General features: G+C 40.2%; 1 protein-coding gene across 2 annotated transcripts in view; it reads right to left on the minus strand.

The window, feature by feature from the left end:
* Nucleotides 1-4,268: 4,268 nt before the first annotated feature.
* nwd2 (NACHT and WD repeat domain containing 2) overlaps nucleotides 4,269-22,107 on the minus strand; it is a 56,206-nt gene continuing 38,367 nt past the window's right edge. For both annotated transcript variants that reach the window (XM_074624117.1, XM_074624118.1), the window contains exons 5-8: nucleotides 20,786-20,989; nucleotides 19,252-19,402; nucleotides 15,822-16,411; nucleotides 4,269-10,950 (exon numbers count right to left, since the gene is read on the minus strand). In XM_074624117.1, coding sequence (XP_074480218.1) covers nucleotides 7,051-10,950; nucleotides 15,822-16,411; nucleotides 19,252-19,402; nucleotides 20,786-20,989 — 4,845 coding nt within the window. In that variant the 3' untranslated portion in view covers nucleotides 4,269-7,050. The remainder of the gene's footprint in view (nucleotides 10,951-15,821; nucleotides 16,412-19,251; nucleotides 19,403-20,785; nucleotides 20,990-22,107) is intronic.

Raw genomic sequence — 22,107 nt, forward strand, 5'->3', positions numbered from 1 at the left:
TTTACACTGAAAACATGTACAAAAGAGTTATTATTATTAATATTAAAAAGTGGAGGAAATAATGTAATGTAATGTAACCTGTTTTCAGGGACTATCCATCATAAGTGCTCTTGAACAATGTATTTTTTTGTTGCATCTTTACTGTCTTGTATGATTTGATAGACAAATTACTTCCCTGAGGATGATGCAAAACTGAAAAACCGGTTTGAGTGTTTACAGATGCAGAGACATTAAAGTTTTATTTGGTGCTGCCTCATGAAGATGTTACAAATGATAACATAGAGTATGGGTTAAAGGGGACTACAGGGAGGTAGTTTTTTGGCCTTATCTTACTCTGGGATGTGCTTTATAGTGAAAATGACATAAATGAATTGTTAAAAAAACAAGTGGAAACTGTTCTGAACAACTTCTCTGACTGCAATAAATGCTTTTCCATGACTGCAGAATGAATGTGTGACTATGAAGGTATGAAGCACTTTTGGAAACAGGCTCTTGGAAAAAGAAAATACTCTGAATATCTCTGAATGTTTTTCCTGCCGTGGCTGCGGTTGACAGGAATGGCGGCTAACATCCTGGCAAAGACACAAAACATGACAACAATGTGACACGTCAAATGCAAAATAGAGCCCTTCTATCTACACATTTTCAAAGACACGGCCAGCGGCACTGCATGTTCTCACTGCACTGCTTCCTCCTTTTTTTACATTTTTCTTTTTACAACAATGCTTTTTTGAAAGAGTGAAACACAGAGGAAAGAGAGTGTCCGAAAGTTATCATAAAAACATACAAATAAATAGTTTAACATTTAAGGAAAATACACTTATTTGCTTTGTTGCAAAGAGTGAGATAAACAGATACCACTCTCATATCTGTGTGTTGAATTTGAACAGCCAGGAGACATTGAGTGTTTTTACAAAGAGTGAAACAGCGCCCCCCTAACTGCTATGTGTGGTGAAAACATGGTACTGCACTCCTGTTGTGGAGTAATGTAATGTCCGTGGTGAGATTGTTTTAGGGATTAACCAATCAGATGAGGCTATGATGCCACCTGCCAACCCTCCACCAATCAAATTGCAGCAACGTCGTATTGATATCACCTTTAGCAGGTAGCAAACATTAGCAAGTGCAGTTATTGAGAGTGGAGTTGTTTGTAAGAAACTATTTTACTAAACTACAGCAGTCTAACGTTAGTTTAGCTGGTAGCTCTAAACTTCATTTTGCTTGCCGTGTCTCCTTCTTGACAAGGATTTGCTTCTTTTCCTGACTAAAAAGGATAAAAGCGTACCTGAGGCACACATGTGGATTTGACAGACTTGTCAACCTAGCCAAAATATCCACTGACTGTTGTTGTGGAAGACCTAAAGGCCAGTGGGAACTTATACGACATGGTTATTGACCACTTCGCCACCACGAAAAGGCAGGAGAATGGCCTTCCTCTTCGAATATGGTGAGTGAAATACACATCGCCTTCTTTCTCTGTGGCTTTACCGTTGGGACTGAACTGCTCATGTAACTATGTGTGCAATTATGCCTGGATTTAGCTGCATGTTAGTCAGTCCACTTAAAGCTGCACTAGGCAGTATATGTTTGACATCATTGGGCAAAAAATCCATAATAACCTTTCAGCATATTGTAATTCAAGCTCTCTGACAGAAACTAGACTTCTGCACCTCCTCATGTGATTTTTTTTTAGATGACCTGTCTCATGCACTACTGACAGGATATAGTGACCGTTTTATAAAATAACTTTTTTTAATCATATTTGCTCCATTTCTACTCGCTGCTGCTTTAAGTTCTGTTAAAGTTTAAGTTTAAGTTCTGTTCTGTTAGAAATTCAGCACCACGGACAGCACCCATTTATAAATTAATAAGAAAATGCAAAAATTAATGAGATGTTTAGGACCATGTGTGTGAATAGGGGGGGACAAGTCTTGTTGTCCCCCCACTTTCAGGTGTTATAGTAATAAAGTGGCAATGTCTAAGGTAGGTAGAACGTTGGCAATAATGTCTATATGGCGTCTAACATGTTGGACCTTTATCCAATCATAATCAACCATTTTCTAGCCTAGTTCAAATGAAATCAAAGTGTTCCGACATCTAGCCCGCTACAGTTTCATAATGTATCGAAAATATTGTTCCACTTCTCAACGTATGAACTCTAAGAAGGTTTTCGTCTATGTTGGCTTAAAAGTCGAGGCTCAAAGTTGGCCTCCATCTGACACTTGCTGACTGAAATCTCCAAAAGTTTTCAAGAATATACTTTGAAACTTGCTAAAAATAGGGTAAAAAAAACTTTGTTGTTTTGACTTTTTTCTGTAACTAAAATAACAAGAAGTAATTTGAATGTTTATTTTGGGTGCGCATGACCTCAGACTAAATCTTAATGTCACCTTTGACATTTTAATGATTCTTCATACTAAAAAAGCGATTACTGTGATTCGTTGTCAGACATTGTTGAATATCCTCATTGTTGGGCTTCGGCAGTGACGTGTCAGTTGGCAGAAAAACAAATGGACTTTGATATGTACTGAGTCATTCCTGGACTGGTGCCTTTAAATTAGTCTCATTGTTTAAAATCAAAAGAGAAAGAAAAGCCCTTCACTGTAATGATTAATTCCAATAAAACCTTAAGTTTAGTCAGTAAATTGGATTTTTGTGCAGGAGCTTTTTAACTGCCATTGTCTGTACCCCTCACCATGTTTAATTTCCTCCTCTGTCCTGAGCGTTCACATTAAAAAAAATCCCAACCGCAGCAGCACAGAGTGGACGCTATAATCTCTTCTAAACTATCACAGGCAAACAGCTCTTCTAACATCTCCCGTTTCCTCACCTGAAATCAAAATAGAGCAAGGAAGCTTTCACATATCGCCGTCTCTCCTCCCAGCATGCTTCGGAGGGAATTAGGTCAGGGCTTTCCAAACTGGTCGTCTAGCATTGACGCAAATGGGGGAAATGTGGGGGGAAAAAACAAGATAAAAGGGATGAAAATGATTGTGTCTCAGTGATTGGATTTGTTATAACTCACGCCTCACAGACAAGGAATGGTACTTTATAAAATGTAAGTTTTGACATTGAGCTGTCCAAAATTGGTGTGAATTCCCCATGCAAACATGCCATATTTGGTGAAAGACTTCTAGTTACTCAAACAAACAGAGGATTTGGAGTATTTTTTGAGCTTATACGGCGCAGGGTTTTGCTCCTACTTAAATTTCAGCTGCCAGTAAGGTAAAAGTGTTTAGTTGTGGCTGGTTTATCTGGCCTGCCAGAGAGTAGAAGGGGGATGGGGAGACATATGGGTGACTCATAGGTTTCTTATAGAGTCAATGCAGTTGACAATGAAGAGGCTATTTTAGGTTTGAGCAAATACGAAGCAATGTCATACTGTACGTACTGTAGAACACACACACACACATAGAAAAACACACACATTATGACCTGTGGAGACCTCCTGTTCAACAAACAAGAGGTGCAATTATATGCCTGTGTGGCGCTGCAGGTGGAATGTGCTAGCGATAGTCAAGCCCTTGTTGTCATAAGGACTGGAAGCAGCCCCAATAGCCAACAGACATGAGCTCACCATCATTACAATGAGAGGCGTGACCAAGCCCGTCACCGCTATGAACCTGATGTTGCTGTGGAGACAGGACACACACACACATACACACTCGCGCACACAAACACACATAGATTGGCTTAGAGTGACACCACTGGGAAATTAAAACGGTAGCCCAAAGCAACAGGCTTTTATTGGCCAATCACAGCTTGATCCTGGATGTGTTTGCCTTTGCAAGTTTGTGTGTGTGTGTGTGTGTTTGGCGCAGGGCACCGTACAGGTGCAACCACACATGCATCTGCTAATTATAATGACAATGTCAGCCAGTGTTGGAGAAATATTCACCACGCTTGTCTGGCATGTGGCATCAAGCGGAGAAGCGCAATTAGTGGCCTATCAAATCATTTTACAGCTCTAGTTGTGTGTGTGTGTGTGTGAGGCTTTCAGCGCTGTCAGTGTTTTCTGATTCTGGAAAACAAAACACAAAAAAACATGAATTACCTGTTTCACAGCGTGCTCTGCTTAACTTAACTTACAGCGACTGGTACGTCAAGACTGGGCTGATTGTAGCCAATTAGAAGACAGTTTGTTCACATCAGTCATCGTCTTCTCTGAACTCAAAGGCAGTAAATAAAAGGCTTTATGCAGAAACACGAACGCAGCATCCTGTAGCAACCTCTTATTACAGTGAAAAGCCAGAGGCAGTGCAGTGGAGGCAAAAAGTGAACCATTTTATTACATTAAAATGTTCCATACAAACGATGCATACACACTAGTTTCATATTGCTTCAGACATAAGTTTCTTTTCTGTTTGAATTCCAGTTAAACAACTCTGTAACAAAATGTAAGTACAACATTTATGAAAATATAAATCTCTAAACAGGTAAGTCAGTCCTGACAATACAAAGAATACAATAGAAACATTCATTATACCAGTATGTCAACTATGAGTTGCAAACATGTAAGTTATTAAAAGTCATTCAAGTTACTTAACATACAATAATACCGTTTACTGGCTTCCATATGGACACATTCAAATATACTCTTAAACTGGCATTCCAATATATTTTTAAACTTTTTAGCAAAGATAGCACATTGTCTCTATCATAAACGCAATCACAGTAGAACACTGAAACAATTTGGTAACGATATAATTACAGTACAAGCCTCAAAAAACAAATGAGACAGTCAACAAAATGAAACTATATCGGGACTTTGGCAATTACATAATATCTTTTTTTTCCAATTTAGAAACTCTTGGGAAATAAAGTATTTTAAAGCTTGATGCTGCTACCCAGTTTGTAATTATCCAAGGGCCATTATCTTAACAGTTCAAAACTAGTAAACATATAATGAGAGGAATAGCCCTTAAAAAGTATATGTCAAAGTGTAAGTGTGTATTCAATCATGCCTGGCAGACAATTGGTCTCATCGGAGCTCAAAATTGCGTTTTGGGTTATTACAGACATGCTTAAAAAAAGCGATCATGGCACCTGCAAGAAGGTACAACCTTATAGATGAACTCTTTGTCAGCAGATTGTCAGAAAACCAGATCTAAATAGCTTTTATTTCAGCCTGTCACAATGTTACCAGAGTCACATTTCTATGGGCTTGAGGGTCAAAAAGATTAAGAGCTACATCACCCTTGTAAACACTGTGAAGATGTAAGAAACAATTTGTATTGTAGAAACTATTTCAGAATGTCTAAATACAATTTGTGCACAAATAATATCAACAGTGAGATAACTCAAAGACTGGTTGTGTGATCTGGGTACAGATTCGAAGCAGAAAGTACAAGTAAAAGTAAAAAAAAGTGATTGAAAGTGTAAATTTTGGTCATGATTTTGGCTGTAAAAGTTTTATACTTGTAACTTAAATGTGAGTTCATCTAACAGTTTTCTGCTTTGAACCTGTACTCAGATGTTCACAATAGGCAGTTTTTTTTCAGTGTAATCTCCCAGTTGACACAATATCATTTAGCTTTTTTTAAAATTATATTATTATTTATATATTCATTTATTTTATTTTGACAGTCAAATGTTTTCTGCAACTACATTTCTTTTCCTACACATTCATAATCTTGAATTTCCATGCAAAGTTTTTTTTTCACAGGTTTACAAAAGCTGAAGCACAACCAAAGGTTTTTTAAATTATTTCTAAACATCATTTCACAAGCTCACAATCTTATTGACCCTTATTTGATCCCATATATTTCCAAGTTTCCTGTCTCAGGTGTTAAGATGACGGCATCTTAATTTTGTATTGATACCAGTCATACATATGGAGACTGTAACATTTCAAGTTAGCTGTAGCCTGCAAGTACCTGCATGGCCTTGTGTATTTTTGTAGGCAAATCCAATAACTATTTTAAGACAACTCTAGATCACTTTAAACAATTTACACAATGTTTCCTATGAATAAATCTAATAGTTTCTCACAAACCACTCATAAAGTGCTTCCACTGTCTAAACCTATAAATATATTCACATGGCCAAGTTGTTTCAGTGAAACATTGGGCTAATATCACTCTGTCCTTTTCTACTGGAACATTTGAAGAAAGTCCACTAAACCTAAAGCAAGTACACTGTTTAAGGCGTGAATGTGTATGGTGCTATGCTACACTGTATGCTCAATAGTGGTGTTTCCCTTAACACAAACAGCACACAAACTGATGGAACTGCAGGTAAATTCACACCAAATTTACGTAAACTGTTCCAAGAAATTTCTACAGCTATCATTACAAAGAGCAATGCCATCGATCTCTCGTGTTGTTGACTGGATCTCAATACACTGATTGTTTAGATTTAACATCAATGCAAGTATTATGTAACTGTGTGTATACTGTGTTTACAAATTCCCTGCATTTTCATAAATCTTGTAATCTGCACATAAAGAACATTTTAAATTCCAGGCACTCACTTTGATTGCATTAAGCACAACATAACATTTTTAAGGAGTTGCACAAATTGCAGCAGCCAAAAAGGGATATGTACATATGTTCATAGTTCTTCCTTTTTTTTGTACAGTATTGACTGATGTTGATACAAACATAAATCTATTCTTAAACATTATGGCTTAATGTGCACAATGTAAATAAAGATAGTGTACAATGAAAGTGGCTAAGATCACTGGAATGGCTTTGAAAATGTTTGACCAAGACATTTGAATAATAACTTTGTTCTTCAAATGCAAAAGGACACATAATGGCGAACTAATACTCACAGAATTTACATTTTTCTTCTTTTCAAAAAACATAGCATTTTTCTAACAGTCTTCGTGTGTAAATCAAAAAGAAACTGTATCATAAGTTGGAAGTAAGTAATACATAATTTGAGTGCAGCGTTAAAACGGTCGGCCCATTAACTACCCAGAGGGCTGACATCTGCAGCTGAATCACGTGGCTGTAAACAAGAATCAACTGCAACCCCAGAGATTCTAAACTTCCTCACCTATCTCCACCTGCCTGTCCTAACTCCCCCCGCTTCTCTGATCTCCACCTATGACTGCAGCAGTTCACTCTTTTTTGTAGGCGTGGTCGACTCACCCTCACCAGAGTCCGACACGTTGATAGGGCTGTCCCTGGAGAAGACCTCGGTTGACTCCCTCCAAGTGCAGTCGGCAACGGTCTTAAAGGAATGGTTGCCACATTTGGGCCGCACCTTCTGCGAGGCATTGTTGACAATCTGTCGGCTGTTGGAGGTGGCTATCTTTATCTTGAGTGCAGCATCCACACGATCCACTACTGTGTATGTGCCGATGCTGCCGTCCTCGAAGCCAATGATGATGTTTAGTGCTCGCTGGGAGAGAGACAGGAAGGTGGGTGTCTTGTATAGGGAGCATGTGCCGATGCTCTTGCCATCAGCAAGGCGCATCACGATCAGATTGGACACAACACCAGCTTCATCGTCTTCATCACAGTTCTGGAAACAGACATACACTAGATAACGTCCATCTCTTGATAATTTCTGACGCCAAATTATACCAGCAGCATGGACAAGCCTCAGCTTCCCGCTGTGAAGATCCAGGACATTAATATTCTCATCACCTTTGGAGACAATTCCTAGTTTCCCATTAGGCGAGATCTGGAAGTCCTCTAGATTTTTGAGGAAGTTGGTTGGCAGCTGGACTCGCCTGCAAACTGACTCATCTGCCACACTCCAGATGATGACGGTCTCTGTGGATGTGATGAACACCACGCAGTCAGGGCAGTCAGGAATGAGCTTGAAGTTGACGATGCTGATGCCATCATCACAGACAAACTTCTTGGATACGCTGCCCGACCACAGGCTGACAGCGAGGAGCTTGTTTTTGGAGGTTCCCACAAGGAAAGTGTTTGCTGTGGTGATCAGTGCATTCTGGAGGGTGACTAAAATGTTACACACTTTGTGCCCAGTCCCGAGCCTCCACACTCTGGAGGCGTTCTGCTCACAAAGGGACACCACAAACTGGTCGTTGTGGGTGATTAGCAGCTGTGATATTCTCTGTCCATTGATGCGGAAGATGTTTTCTCCAGTGTTGGTTTGCCAAATGTACTGACTGGATTTGTCATCTGAAGTCACCATGAGATCCCCTGAGGAAGTTAGTACACAGTTCTCCACTATGCTCTCGTGCTTGAAGACTGTCTCAATAAAGCCGGTGCTGAAGTTCCACTTGTGGACAGCTTCTGAACCGTCCATAGTAAACACATAATCCTCTCTGCCGGACAGCTGCAAGGTCTGGATCTTCTTGCCTGTTTTGTCGATATTGGACATGGCGGTGATGATATCAATGTCCCAGACAGACAGCACCCCACTGCTGGCAACAGAAAGGAGCAGGTTGTGGTGGGCTGATTTGATGAGTTTGACGATAGCACCTGAGATCTCAATCAGGCTAGCCATGCACTGTCCACTGTCCCTCCTCCAGACAAAGATGGAGGAGGTGTTCTCCATGGAGGCCACAATGCTTTGTCCATTCTTGGAGAGAACAGCAGCCACGAAGCGTTCAGTGCGTTTGGCTTTGAACTTCTCTACCATTTTCCATACTTTTGTGTCCAGAACCTCGATACTTCTGGCCTTGCAAATGAGAATGGAGCGCTGGTCTTCAGATAACTCAATGCCCACCACTTCACTGTCATCCCCTCTGCAATCGTAATCCTCCATCAGACGTGGGTTGGTGATCTCTTTGGTGTTCCATACTGACAAACTCCCTTCATTGTCAACCATCACCATTTGGTGAAGGGTGTCCAGAACTAGAATGGACTTTACGAATCCCCCAGAAAACTCAGAGGTGACAGTGGCCAACTTGTCCCCATTTCCCAGATGAAAGATGGTTGCAGTGTTGAGGTACTGGCCACAGAAGGCATACATTCCATCTGGAGAGCACTGGACACAAGTCACCTCGTACCAGCAATGGAACTGGTAGAGAGGCCAACCGTAGAGTAGGTCAATAACGTTGACGTCTTTACTAGCCTCAAGCCAAGCCAAAGCATGATGTGTGGACAAAGTAAAACCATTGATGAAGGCCACCCCACCAGTGACACCACCATGCTTGGATCCCTTGATTTCAACCTCAGATAAAAGGCAGGATTTGTGATTATCATAGATGAGCAACGTGTTTTTGGTTGTGGCCACGACCAGATACTTTTCATCAGTGGTTAGCCTGATTCCAAGCACAACGGATCTGGCTGTGTCGATCTGTCTTTGAAGTTGTCTGCTCTCTACATCCCAGGTGCTGACAGACCCATCTTCGAGGGCTACAAGGACTATGTTTGGGGCGAGAGTGGGCAAGATCTCCACAATCTGCATGTAGCTAGAGCACAGAGGAAGCCTCTCTGGACTGTATGTGACATCCATAGAGGAGTGGAGAGGCACAATGGAGCAGTACTTCGGGCCATCTTTGTCACACTCCAGGAGGAGGTGTCTGAGCTTGGGGAGGGAGGTGACAACAGGCAGAAGCCTTTGCTGCAGTTCTGCAGACAGAGACGCTGGGTTCTTTATTACTTTAACCTTGATGCTACGGAGAGTGGTGGCCAGGAACTTCAGTTCTTTTTCTTGGGTGTAGCTGTAAGCTAGGTCAATGTCTGTTAAAGCCTTTTCAAACTGGCCAATCTTGATCATTGTGTACAACCAGCTGAAGTTCATGATGACACCGAACATGAGGTCATCAGTGCGCCCACTCCTGGTAAGGTGGTACACCAGCTCTGTCATCTTCCTATGGTTGACAAAGAAAATGTCAGGCTCCAAAAGATTGCACTGGAACACCCAAGGCTGCTCTGGAGTCTGTCTGTCATAGGAGTACTTGTCAGAGGATGTTTTTTCATGGGACTGCTGAAGGTGGGGGTTTTTGTGGTGAGCTATATTCAGGGAAGTGAAATGGTTGTTATCGTAAGTGAAGATCTTCTTCCTGCCTCCTGCCCATGCCCCCAGGAAGTACTCAGCTAGGAGGCTGTGCATTTGATGGACGTCCTCCTCGTTGCTAAGATACAGCTTCTGGGCAATGAGATGCAGGTGTCTGTTGGCCCAAACCATCAAGGTGACATTACGTACCTGACGTTCCACCAGATAACCAGCCAGCTCCTCTTTGAGCCTTGCAACCAAATCATAGGAGATCCTCAAGGGGTTTTTGAGGTAAGTTGCCACAATGACATCGCCAAGAACTATATTATCAAGGGACAGAATATCTTCCAGCTCTACCTCAGTTAGCCCAGCCTTGGCCATGGTGATATACCCTAATGCTCGGAAGACAAATCGTTGGCCCAACTTGTTCTCCACTGAGTAGAAGAGCTGTTCTATGCTTTCATGCACTGTGGAGCACAGAGACCTGTCGTCCACATCTTTGTGAGACCTCCAATGAACTACTTCTCTGTAGATGAGGTTGACATACATTGGCAATGTACACTTGGCAAGCGCTTCATTGACATAGATCTGTTGGCCCGATGTGACCTTTCTCTTCACCTCCAGCAACTGCTGTTTTAACGTTTGGCTGCAGACCTTGCGGTCCCTCTGGATTAATTCCACATAATACCCCTCATCATGGATGAGCTGTCGAAGCTTCTGCAGGATGCCATGTTTGTTGGGCAACGTTGAGACTACAATGCGGACTGTCCGAGGCAGATGTATGGGGAGCCACCACAGCTTGCGAACTTCGTCGGAATCTGAAAGCTGCTCAAGGGCATCCAGGACGATGACCAAGGGCCGGTGGAATGTAGATTCCCCTAGAAGGTTGATCAGGAGCTCCCTCATCTCCTGGATCTTGTTAGGCAAAAAGTGAATCAGGCAGCGGTAGTTTATTGCAATCTGTTCACAAATGCTCTGGAGGAGGGTGCGTAGGTCTGTGGAGAGCAGGCTGGAGCCAATAAAACGGACAATAACCACTGGGTCGGTTTCAGGGCCCATCTCTTTCTGCAGCCATGTGTAGGCCTGAAAAACAGCATTGAGAGATGACTGTTAGAATATATAGAGTACATTTTTTCAATATATAATTGTTTTTATACATATTCCATATTTGAAAAGCACATGCGTTAGTTACATAAGGCTAAAACACAGGCATAGGCAAAAACAAATTAGTAAAATAAAAATCTTAAAATGGAAAACTTTAAGACATATTGTGAGTGAAATGTACTCTTGACTAACACAGTCAAACAACTAGAATAATCAAAGCTCTACAGTGAAGCCAGAGGGATTTAATTAATTGTTATTCCAACAGTATGAGGGCTCATTAGCACAGCAAGGAGAGTTTTCATACACTTTTACCTTATGACACCATATCTGTGCTACACCAAATTTCTATTTTTTATTAGACATAGATAAATGTGTAAATCTCAGTAATGTTAATTTTTACTGCCCTCAAGCATTCATACAGTAATTAATACATAGATTTAATTCATAAATGAATCATATTTTATCATCATTAGAAACATTCCATGAATGAGCTCTACTCCAACTTCTGAGGCTTCATTGATATTATAATTCCATTCATGAATTCATTAAATGGCCCAGCTGAGATTTCGGCAGACATTAAAATGTTATTTGACGCTTTTAGGGCAACAGTGATGATGCCTACTCCACATTTGGCTGTGTACATGTGTCGGAGACTGGGAGAGAAAGAGAGAGCGGAATCTGTCGGCAGATTATTTACAATTTTAAATAACAAATGCAACAATGTAATAATAAGTCACACATATGTTACACATGTTACATTGAATACAGCTACGATGTACCTGCAGAACAGGAAGGTAAGTTCATAGAGCTAGTTGCATTTTCTCTCAACATAGCTTTCGTGAATCTGTATGCCTAATATGCACAAGCCTAACACCCACTATTACAATCAGACATAAATGAAAGTCTACAGAACTTTAATTAACCTGATTCTTACGTGCAGTAAATGCCAACCATTATCATGGGCCTGAAATTCAGCAGAGTCCCTGAAGACTAATTTCTGCATTGGCAATATCAATATTAACTGTCAAAGCAGCAATTGCACTGTTAGGAACCAATTACAGAACATACCGCTGCATATTATGCTTTAATAGTCTATTTAACAACTAGTGTAATTTATCATCTGATATGTATAATTCTGTGTACGATTTAGCTGATAATATGAAAACCTGTTTTGCAACCTTACACACCTGTTATCATCACAAAACTCTTCTGACGCCTGAGGCTATGAGTTACCGAGAAGAATAAAGAATACAAAATATCTTCGCCACTTTGTTACATAAAGCAATTTTGAATTAAATTATCATTAAAGTGTGTGTACACGCAAAACAATCTGTCTTTTTAGTAGGGCTGACCGAAATGCTTCGAATCTTCGACTGTTGTCATGGTAATAGACCGTCAAATCAGCATTCGAATGCTTCGTTGTTTTTTTTTTTAATAGTTTGTAATAATAATGTATAAATCCCAAAATAGCCCATGAATAAGGAATAATCCCACAACATTATTCATTATTCGTATTCAAATTAATTATTATTAGTTATTCTCAGACGGATATCGCTGTTTGTTATGTGTAGAGGTGCGTGTGTGTACATTAGTGCGGCAGCGACACTGTCCCGAAGCTTCGAATAGCTTTGAATATTTTTCACTGAAGCCCAAAAATGGTATTCGGGACAGTTGTGAATGCATACTTTTTTTTACACATGCTTTTGTGTGTATTTGTAAATTTGAATCCAAGTTTTACAGCACATTGCAACCGTGCAACACAAAGCTTTGCCCCGAGTCCCACAAAATGTTTGATGACATTCTGACCTGGATTCCTCTCGTCTCGGTGGACTGGTTTGAATTATATATCAAAGACAAGATATAAATTCAGTGTGTTAACCTGTGAGCCACTATTATCTACTTTACTAACCACACTGAGGTTTGTGGTTAGTCAAGTAGATTAAAGTAATTTACAGGTCATTACTATGTGCACAAATTATAGTTATCTACATTTGCACACTCTATATTCATATTACCACTGGCTTTTCTTTGTCAGAGTTACTAGAAACAGAAACAGGACATAATATATCTTGAACTATTACATGACAAAAGATTATTAAGAATGCCTCTGTCCAATTTTAGCTTTTGGGTTTACACTTATCTGCATCACAGAAGCTGTGGTTGGTCTGTTTTGTGTTATAGTCCACTCAGAGGAGTTCAGGACCTCTGTTTTCCAGACCATCAGGTGGTATGAGCTCAAAAGTAACACCATCAGGGTTCAGATGAATTAAACCGAACAGGTTAGGTGTGTATTACACCCTGTGGACTCGAGCACAGAGTTGTGACACAGTTGTCCACTTCATCCTTTGAATTGTTTGGACAGCGCTGTACCTCTTTTAGTCAAATAGCATCCCTCTCTCCTTCAAAACACTAAGGCCACGTAGGATTTCAAACTATTTATGTTTTAGTTTTAACTTGCTGTAAGTACAAAATGGCTGGAGATTAATACACAGGACAATATGGTGCAGAAAATGACAATTATTACGCTAAAGCTTTGTGAGCAATATCCAACATCTGGGTTAAATAGAGCTACTGGTTCTGGGAGCAAGTATTTTATGATCTAGTGCTTTTTCAGCCTTCAACTAAATGATAATGTCTGCAGTTTCACATGTAAAACTGGACTAAATGTGAACTAGACTGCCCACTCACATACTGTATGTGTATTATTGCAATAAGGCTGTGTGATAAAACAGTAGGCTAATCTGTGTGGGCAGTAATAGTTTAAAAGTGCTGTATATTATTTGATAAGTCATATTATTGAATCATTTTCAGTCATTCATTCATTTGAATCATTTGATTAAATCGTTTCATTTACTTGAGCCAAAACAGTCTTTCTAATTCTGAGAACTAGTAGTCAATGGGTTAAATTGATATCTGGATCTTTGTGAATTTCTTAAAAGAAAGTTTCTGATGATTTAAGAAAGCAAATTTTTCCTTTTCAGTTTACAAAAACTTGAGGACACAGTGTGGCTGCCAGCATGTTACAAGGAAGTTTTTGAAAGATCCACCTGGTATTGAAAACAGGAAAGAACAAAGACATTCATGGCACAAAAATCAGGACAGGCTATAAGAAAACGGGTAAACTCCCCTGATGGAAACTGTAGACACACGGTCCTTAATCCTTATCCATATTGTTTTACACACCTCCTTTATCTCCTCTAATCTCTGCTTTATGAGAGTGTGTGTACATCTTTAACGCTGAAGTGTTAGACTTCAATCATTGTTTTATTGCGGTTATTGTACCTTGCAACATTTAAAGGTCCCATATTGTAAAAAGCGAGATTCTTTTAAATTGTAAAGCAAGTTTAAGTGATATATAAAGACTGTGAAAGTATCGAAACGCTCAATCTATGGAGGAATACACACAGCCCGTATTCAGAAACTGCCTTTGAAACAAGCCGTCACGATTTCTGTCCATTTGTGATGTCACAAATCAACGATATAAAGACCATTTCACAGTTTTAAACACACACATTCTGTCCCAGTTTATTTCTGGTTGCAGTGTATAGCTTTGTCTGTAATTGCATACTATGCACTACATACTCAATAGGTGTACTATCGTTCAATACACTTTTGTGTGAATAAACAATTGTATGTTTCTTTTTGGACGCACTGAGCAGTAATTTACGTCATCACTTCCTGAGAGCCGTGTAACCATGGTAACCCGTGCCAACTTCCTGTGACCAAAACAACGATTTGTGAGAATCAAAATCTGAATTAATTTAAAAACTATATTATGCCTAGCAAAGTGACATCTTATACTTACAGTTAAATTTAAGCATTATTGACGTTACAGAGCTGTCCGCCATTGTCTGTAATGAATGTTGTCGTCACTACCGCATTGCATTGTGGGATATTTATGCTGCTGTGGTGTCCAGTGTTGCATACTGTTAATATTTCACCGGAAATAGTATGCATTTTGCGTACTGTTGGTTCCATACTAAGGTTTCGGACATACTAAAAAACTCACTTACTGTTCTAGCGTACTAAATAGTATTGAATGTCGGAACGAAAATGCGCTAAAACAGCGTTTCAGACAGAGGGTAAATACAGGCATCTTCAGGCAGACAGTATGACGAAAATATGTTTTTTTTTAACATTGAAGCATGTAAACATGTTTTAGTAGAAACACAAAATACAAGTATGAACCTTGAAATGAGCATAATATGGGACCTTTAAAGAAATTGGATGATACGAATGGCACTCGCAATAAATTAGTGTATCAATGTGACGTTTATTACAAAGGTTGAACAGGAAGGGTAGATCTGTGGGTTTGTGCTGTGTGGTCTTGGCTGTGGTGTGATCCTAATGTAGCCGGGCAGCCAGATGGCACACACAAAGCCAGAGAGGGAACAGAGAATACGGTGCACAAACACACACTACGAGCACGCCATTTGAGAAACAAATGAACGCAGAAATCTCTACAGATGTTCACACACAAAACTAATAAAAAAAAAAGCAAACCTGTGAAGTCACATGCAGATGTACAGCACACACACACACACACACACACACACACACACACACACAAACACGCGCGTGGCTTCACAGGGAATTAGAGGCATGTGCATGGTAATGGACTGTCTTTTGGCAGACGCACAGATGGTCAAGCAAGCGTTTGATGAGAAGAGATGAACAGTTGCACGCCCCCTCATACTGTGCGGTACAAAGATGGACACATGCTCAGATCAGACAGACAGATGAGCGCAAGCGTGAACACAGTGCGAGAGCTGGCCAAAGAGAGAGAGAGAGGGGTGGGGATAACACAAAAAAAGGAGGAAGATAACTCCATCATTTTTAAATATTCTCACCTGTTTGGCCACCTCAGATAGCAGCAGCGTCTTCCCAGTGCAAGGCCCCCCGTACACCACCAGAGGGCTCTGCCTGCTCCCCTTGGACGGCATAAGGTACTCTTGTACGTAATCCAACGACTCGGTCTTGAACTCGTAGAGCTCCGCGTAGCTTTTACAGAGCGACGAGTGCTGCAGGATCTCGTCGTACAGCGGGTCGCTCTCCGTGCCAAAGTTCTGCTGGACCGTGGCTTGGATGATATCAACCATGTCCTCGTAGAACTGTTTACACAGACCCTCCACGTAGTGGCTCTCCACTTCCTGGGAGTAGCCCAGCTTCATGTCGCAGTGGGTGACCGAGGAATAGACGCGGAGGTTTGAGGCGGCGACGACCGTGGGGATGAACTCGTCCCGCACCTTCAGGAGGCGTTCGTAGGCTTCTTGGTTGCGCATGACGCGGTCGCCGCTCACCACGATGTCCATGTATCGGGTCATGTCTGGGATTTTGGCGAAGCGGTCGAAGTTGGCGATCTTGCGGATGTAGCAGACACATTTCCTGAGAAAGGCAGGAGTTTGTTTCCCAAGGGCGAAGTCTAATTCATCCTCCAAGGCTGAAATAAGAGAAAAAATACAACTTAGAAGTCTTCCTCAACTTCTCTATATGTACTAACGACCACCTCTGGATTATAATGTACAACTTGCAAAGATAAACGTCTAACAGATGTAGGATTTAGATTTCTTTCACGAGCAGATTTTAGAAGCTTTTAGCCTCCGATTAGACAGATTTCTCTCGAGTCTTATTTAAGAAGAAATAAAGATAAAATCGCAAAAGCCAGCACTACTGAACTGTATCACTGACGGAAATTTCTGCCAGCATCTCCTGTGTAGTTTAACTCACATGGTAGCCTGCTAATTAGGTGGGAGAGAGAAAAGTGTGAAAGGAAAGTTCCAGGAGACACAACTTCCTCTGTACGGTACAATTAAAGCCCAGTGTGCTCAATTAGACTGCGGTTTCCTGACACAAAAGAGTTGCTTCCTTTTTATGCGAAATTAGAAAACTTGCAATTACTTAATTAGCTTTGTATCATTCTTTATTTCCTCCACAACAAAAAGGCTACATGCCGCGCCTGCTCTATAAGAACAGGGCCTCTAAAACAAGGACTTGTCATTGGATCCTGATGGCATATTGCTTAGATCATCTCCTGCAGTGACAGTCGGAGAAAAGAACAAGAGATGTCTTGAAATATTAATTCAGTGCTGTCCAAACAATTTGGTAATAACTGTGTGATTCCCAAATGGAGTCTGTTACAGATGGAGCACGTTACATCAACCTTACTGGGTGAAAATAAACAGTGGGAGGAATTGTTGAAAATGTCAGAGTTGTATCTTTAGTTTTTATACCAGCAGAGGTATGAAAGTCTGAGAATAACTGTTTTTTTTTTATTTATTTGAGTCTCTGTTTTGATGTTTGATCTTAATAGGAGTGCTCAGATTGGCCCTTTTGATGGAAAATAATGAGTATATTTTCAAGAACCATGTTGAATTTTAAATTGTGGCTTTGTGATTAAAGAGGACCTATTATGCTTTTATGCTTTTTCCCTTTCCTTTAGTGTATTATATAGTTTTTTTGTGCATGCAAAATGTCTGCAAAGTTATATAGCCCATAATCCGCGCCAAAAGGAGTAACTCTCCCCCACAGAAACACTGCTCCTGAACTGACTCAAACGCCTTGATTGAAGTCCCACCTTTTCTTCCGTAACGTGGTGATGTCACCGAGTAACACATTTGCATAATATCTGACTAGCGGCTAGTTCGGCGCACCCTCAAACAAAGCTAGTTAGAGCGGAGCTGGAGTGGAGTTCGAAGAGTTTGGTTCTGTTGAACAATCACAACAGAGGGCCAGCTGACCAATTAGAGCAGACTGGGCTTTTCGGAGACTGAACGTTTCAGACAGAGGGTGAAAAGAGGTGCAGCAGCACAGCCGGTATATGAAAAATAAAGCGTTTTCTGAACATTAAAAGGATGTAAACATGTTCTAGTAGAAACCCAAAATACATATGCACCTGAAAATGAGCATAATATTGCCTCTTTAACACGACATACAGTAGAGTTCCTCAATAATTAGACTGATTATCACTGAAAATATTGGAAAATAACAAACAAAACATGAATAAATGGTTGAAAAGTGGTCATGAAAAGTCACTTTTCAGAAAAAAAAAATCTTTTCTGTTTTTACCTTTCATTGCAAAACACTGTTTGGATTCATTACAGAGAGGTGAACATACAATGTGATCGATCAATCAATGTCATCGGCCGAGCTGAGTCTGACAGATCCTGATTACATCTCATCTCCTGTTACCACTTTAGTGACAAGATGACGGCCTACACAGCAGCCTCACTCATTAAATATATGGCCTTTGCCATGTGATTTTTTTCCCCCCTGAAGGGTAATTTTTTCTTGTACATTATGTTAGAAGAGGCTTTTTTTTATTTCAGGTTAAATGGTTGTGCCTCATGCCTGGCATGTAAATATTTTTTTTTGGCCCAGATATAATGTTACACAATATTACAATTATCAGACATATTATTTGTGTAAAGTTTGTTTGGTTTTCTAGGAGAAATAAGCTGACTGTATATCAGCATCGCTTATTTTATGCACTATAGCAATCAGTGGGCAGTCTTCGGGTCTGAAAAGTGAGTGAAAAGTGCCTTAAACTTGCATTCTTTCTAATAGCCAGCAGGGGGCGACTCCTCTGGTTGCAAAAAGAAGTCTGATTGTATAGAAGTCTATGAGAAAATGACCCTACTTCTCACCTGATTTATTATTTTCCAGATTAATTGATTAAGTGTTTGGTCTATAAAATGTCAGAAACGTGTGAAAATTATTTAAAAAATGTCAATGATAATTTCAGAAAAGGCCAAGGTGACATTTAAATTGCTTGTTAAATTGAACAACGACCCATATAACACAAACATATTTAGTTAACTATAATAGAAGACTAAAATCCAGCAAATATTTACATTTGGGAAGCTAAAACCACTGACATTTTTGCATTTCTGACTAAAAAATTACTTAAACATTAACTGATTATAAAAATGTTTCAAAGTTTACGATTATTTTCTGTTGTTCGACTAATTGATTAATCAACTAATCGTATTGCTCAGAAATAATAGATACAATGCAGTATATGTGAACATGAACATTGTTACATGACAAAAACGTTGTCGTTTTTCATAGAATCATATTTGCATTTAGAGATTGACATTTGTGTCATCAACTTAAAGGTCACATTTTTTTTAATGTAAAAATAAATTAATAATTTTATAAACCAAATAAAAGCCCGGAGAGATAGAAGTGACCTTCCCGTCAGACAGTAAGGCTTGTTCCAAACTTGAAAAGAAGTGATCAAAAGATGTGACATGAAAAGAAGGAAGTCGACCTGAAACTAACCAGAGCAAAGGAATTTCTTGGCCTGAGCGATCTTCATGGTCCCCTTCTCCTGAAGCTGCAGCACCGCCGTTCGGAAGATCCTCTTGATCTCCTCCGACACATTCCTCCAGGCCTTGTCATTCTTGGTCTTGGCTGCGCTGCTTGACTCCATCTAGGCAAAAGACCGGAAGCAGGGAGACGACAGTCTGACATTAGACATGCACTGAGGGAATGTAGTCATTCATGTTTTCTTAAGTACTGTGCAGAAACATACTGTAACAAAGGGAATATTGTTCTGTGTTTCATGTGAGAAACATTCATTTAGAAAGAGTGCTTTATGTGAGCTGGATTGCTTGAGAAAATCTTGAGTGATTCTGCTATCTAGTATCTAGAGATTCTCCAAGTATGAAACTTTCTTATCTTAATGTTTTTAGCATCCTAAAGTGTGTTCAAGTGCTACACTGGCCAACAAGGTACAGCTTTTATTAGGGGGGGGGGGGGGGGGGGAATTGATACAGCGTGGCAATATTTTATTGATACACTGACGTCAAGTATTGATTTTAGATTATTAACCTCTTAACAATCCAGCCGCTATTCCGTCTTTCAGATGTTGTAGTGAACTCAGTCTTAAATCTAGAGTGAACACATCACATCATATGAAACTAGAAAAACCTGAGGAATCCATTGGTACCAACCACATCATGTTAACTTGTTGGGGAGAACGCTAAATAATGCTCCAAAACTATACTAAATTTTGGGCGAGGAAAAACTGTCATTGCCATATTTAAAGGGGTCTCCTGACCTCTGACATCAAGATATGCGAATGAAAACTCTTGAGATGAACAGAGTGAAAACTGTATTATTATGCAGGCCACTTATTAGATAAAACAGATGTTGACAAACTGCATAATTTGCAGTTGAAAAAAGTTAATAAATCGCAATATATCTTATCGCAATACTCAGCATATTGCAAAATGTTTAAAATCGCAATAAGATTGTGCATTAAATATCGTGATAATATCGTATTGTGATAATATCATATCGTGGGGCCTCTGGTGATTCCCACCTCTAATTTTTATGACTTAAGTGAAACTCAAACCAACATTCTCGTGCAGTTTTTTAACTAAACCCATCCAGATATTTTATAACCTCTATAAAGATAACAAGGTGAAACTCAGAAGCTAAAACTGTTTTTTATGAAATTAACTATGCTGACAGAATTGTTGTTAAATGACTTTTATGGGGTCATTTGCATGTAAACTAACTTTTAAAAAAAAGTTTTTTTTGGCAAACAGTAAAGCACAGGACTTCAAAGGGGCTCAGGAGCTGCCTGAGACCAAACCTACTTTGCTCACAAGCTCAAAACAAAGCTACTTTTCTTCTCTGTATGTGCATATAAAATATGTTCCTCGAGGATAATTTAATTCATGAACCGCGGATCTCAAGGACAAAAATCCATTATCAGCACTGTTAAAACCTCCATGTGGGTAAAATAACACATAAAAAAAAAATCCCTTTCCTGCCCCTGTAGTCGTAGCACTTTGGCTGTACTCACAGAGTTCTGGTAGTTCTTAAGCATTTGGGCTTTGGGTTTGAGGTAGTATGCGGGTGGCACAGAGTTTTCATCCCTGCAGTACCACTCTTCCAAGATGTGTGTGTCCAGCCCCGCCTCCACAGCTGCATCCAAGATCATCTCAAACTCCGCTGATTCCACCTCCCCCGGCACTCGGATGCTGCCGTACTTTTCTCCCACCAGACCCTGAAGGGAGGAAGGAAGGAAAGATAGATAGAGGGCAGGGGAGGTGAGAAAGAGAGAGACAGGAAATGCATATAATCATGATCCTTCAGACTGTTTTCGGGCTCTATTTTTTGGATCAGTGGCGCAGGGTGAGTACTAGAGTCAATGATGCACACAGTGCGACTTATTTAAGGCAGTTTCAGAGCCACAGGCGCTACTGTGGTGCAGTTGGGACATCCACCGGGCCATGAGGGATGTAAGCTGCCGCCACGATCCCCCGCTATGGTGCATACTTACAGCTCTATCTTGGGTTGAAATTGCTGTACACCACAGCCCCATATGTACAGTGTGCAGTTTAAAGAAGAAAATGTTGCACCCCTCTTCCCACGTAGAAACATTTATGTTTTCAATAAGTGTTGAAAACAACAATCGTGTGCGAGAAAAAGACTGTGGCTGTTCGATGAAAATGCCATCTGCCCGCCATACGTCACGCGCTATCACTTAAATATCACAACATAAAGATATGTAAAAGACAGAAAATAGAAATTAAAGCTGAGGGAAGATGAGTAATGCTACTGTATGTTGACACTAAGAGCGACAAAGCAGACGGCTAAGAGTCATTTTCAATGGAATCCGGTGACAAGAAGCTTCAAACTGAGTTTAAGGCACTTCACCACTGGCTTCAGTTTTCAGACCCAGAGGCTAACCACTGCGCACGGCACTTGTCGTTGCGTGCAGTGGCCGTGATGCACTACAAACCAAAGTTGAGCTGGCCTCAACCTTTTTCAGTGTTCCGATGATCCGGTGAAGTGACAATGGATCATATGTTTTTGTTTCACCATTTCCGCTCCCCTTCTCTCCCCCCACAATTCCTGTTCTATTCAATCTAAAAAAATGGAAGAAAAACACATTTTAGCCAATTCGCAGTAGTACATAACTACATTATGGCTTGGCGATATGAAGATATATATTGTCATAACAATATAAAAATATCTGTCGAATGTGTTTCTCTATATTGTTTCTATTGCAATGTCGAAAAACCAGTGGCCGAACTGCGTTACTGCAATATATTCAGTACGTAATTTGGACGATACTTTACATTCTGTGGTTATTTCATATAGAGTATTTATTTATCAAAA

This window comes from Sebastes fasciatus, chromosome 22, assembly GCF_043250625.1.
Source record: "Sebastes fasciatus isolate fSebFas1 chromosome 22, fSebFas1.pri, whole genome shotgun sequence".
In the NCBI taxonomy this organism is placed as follows: domain Eukaryota; kingdom Metazoa; phylum Chordata; class Actinopteri; order Perciformes; family Sebastidae; genus Sebastes; species Sebastes fasciatus.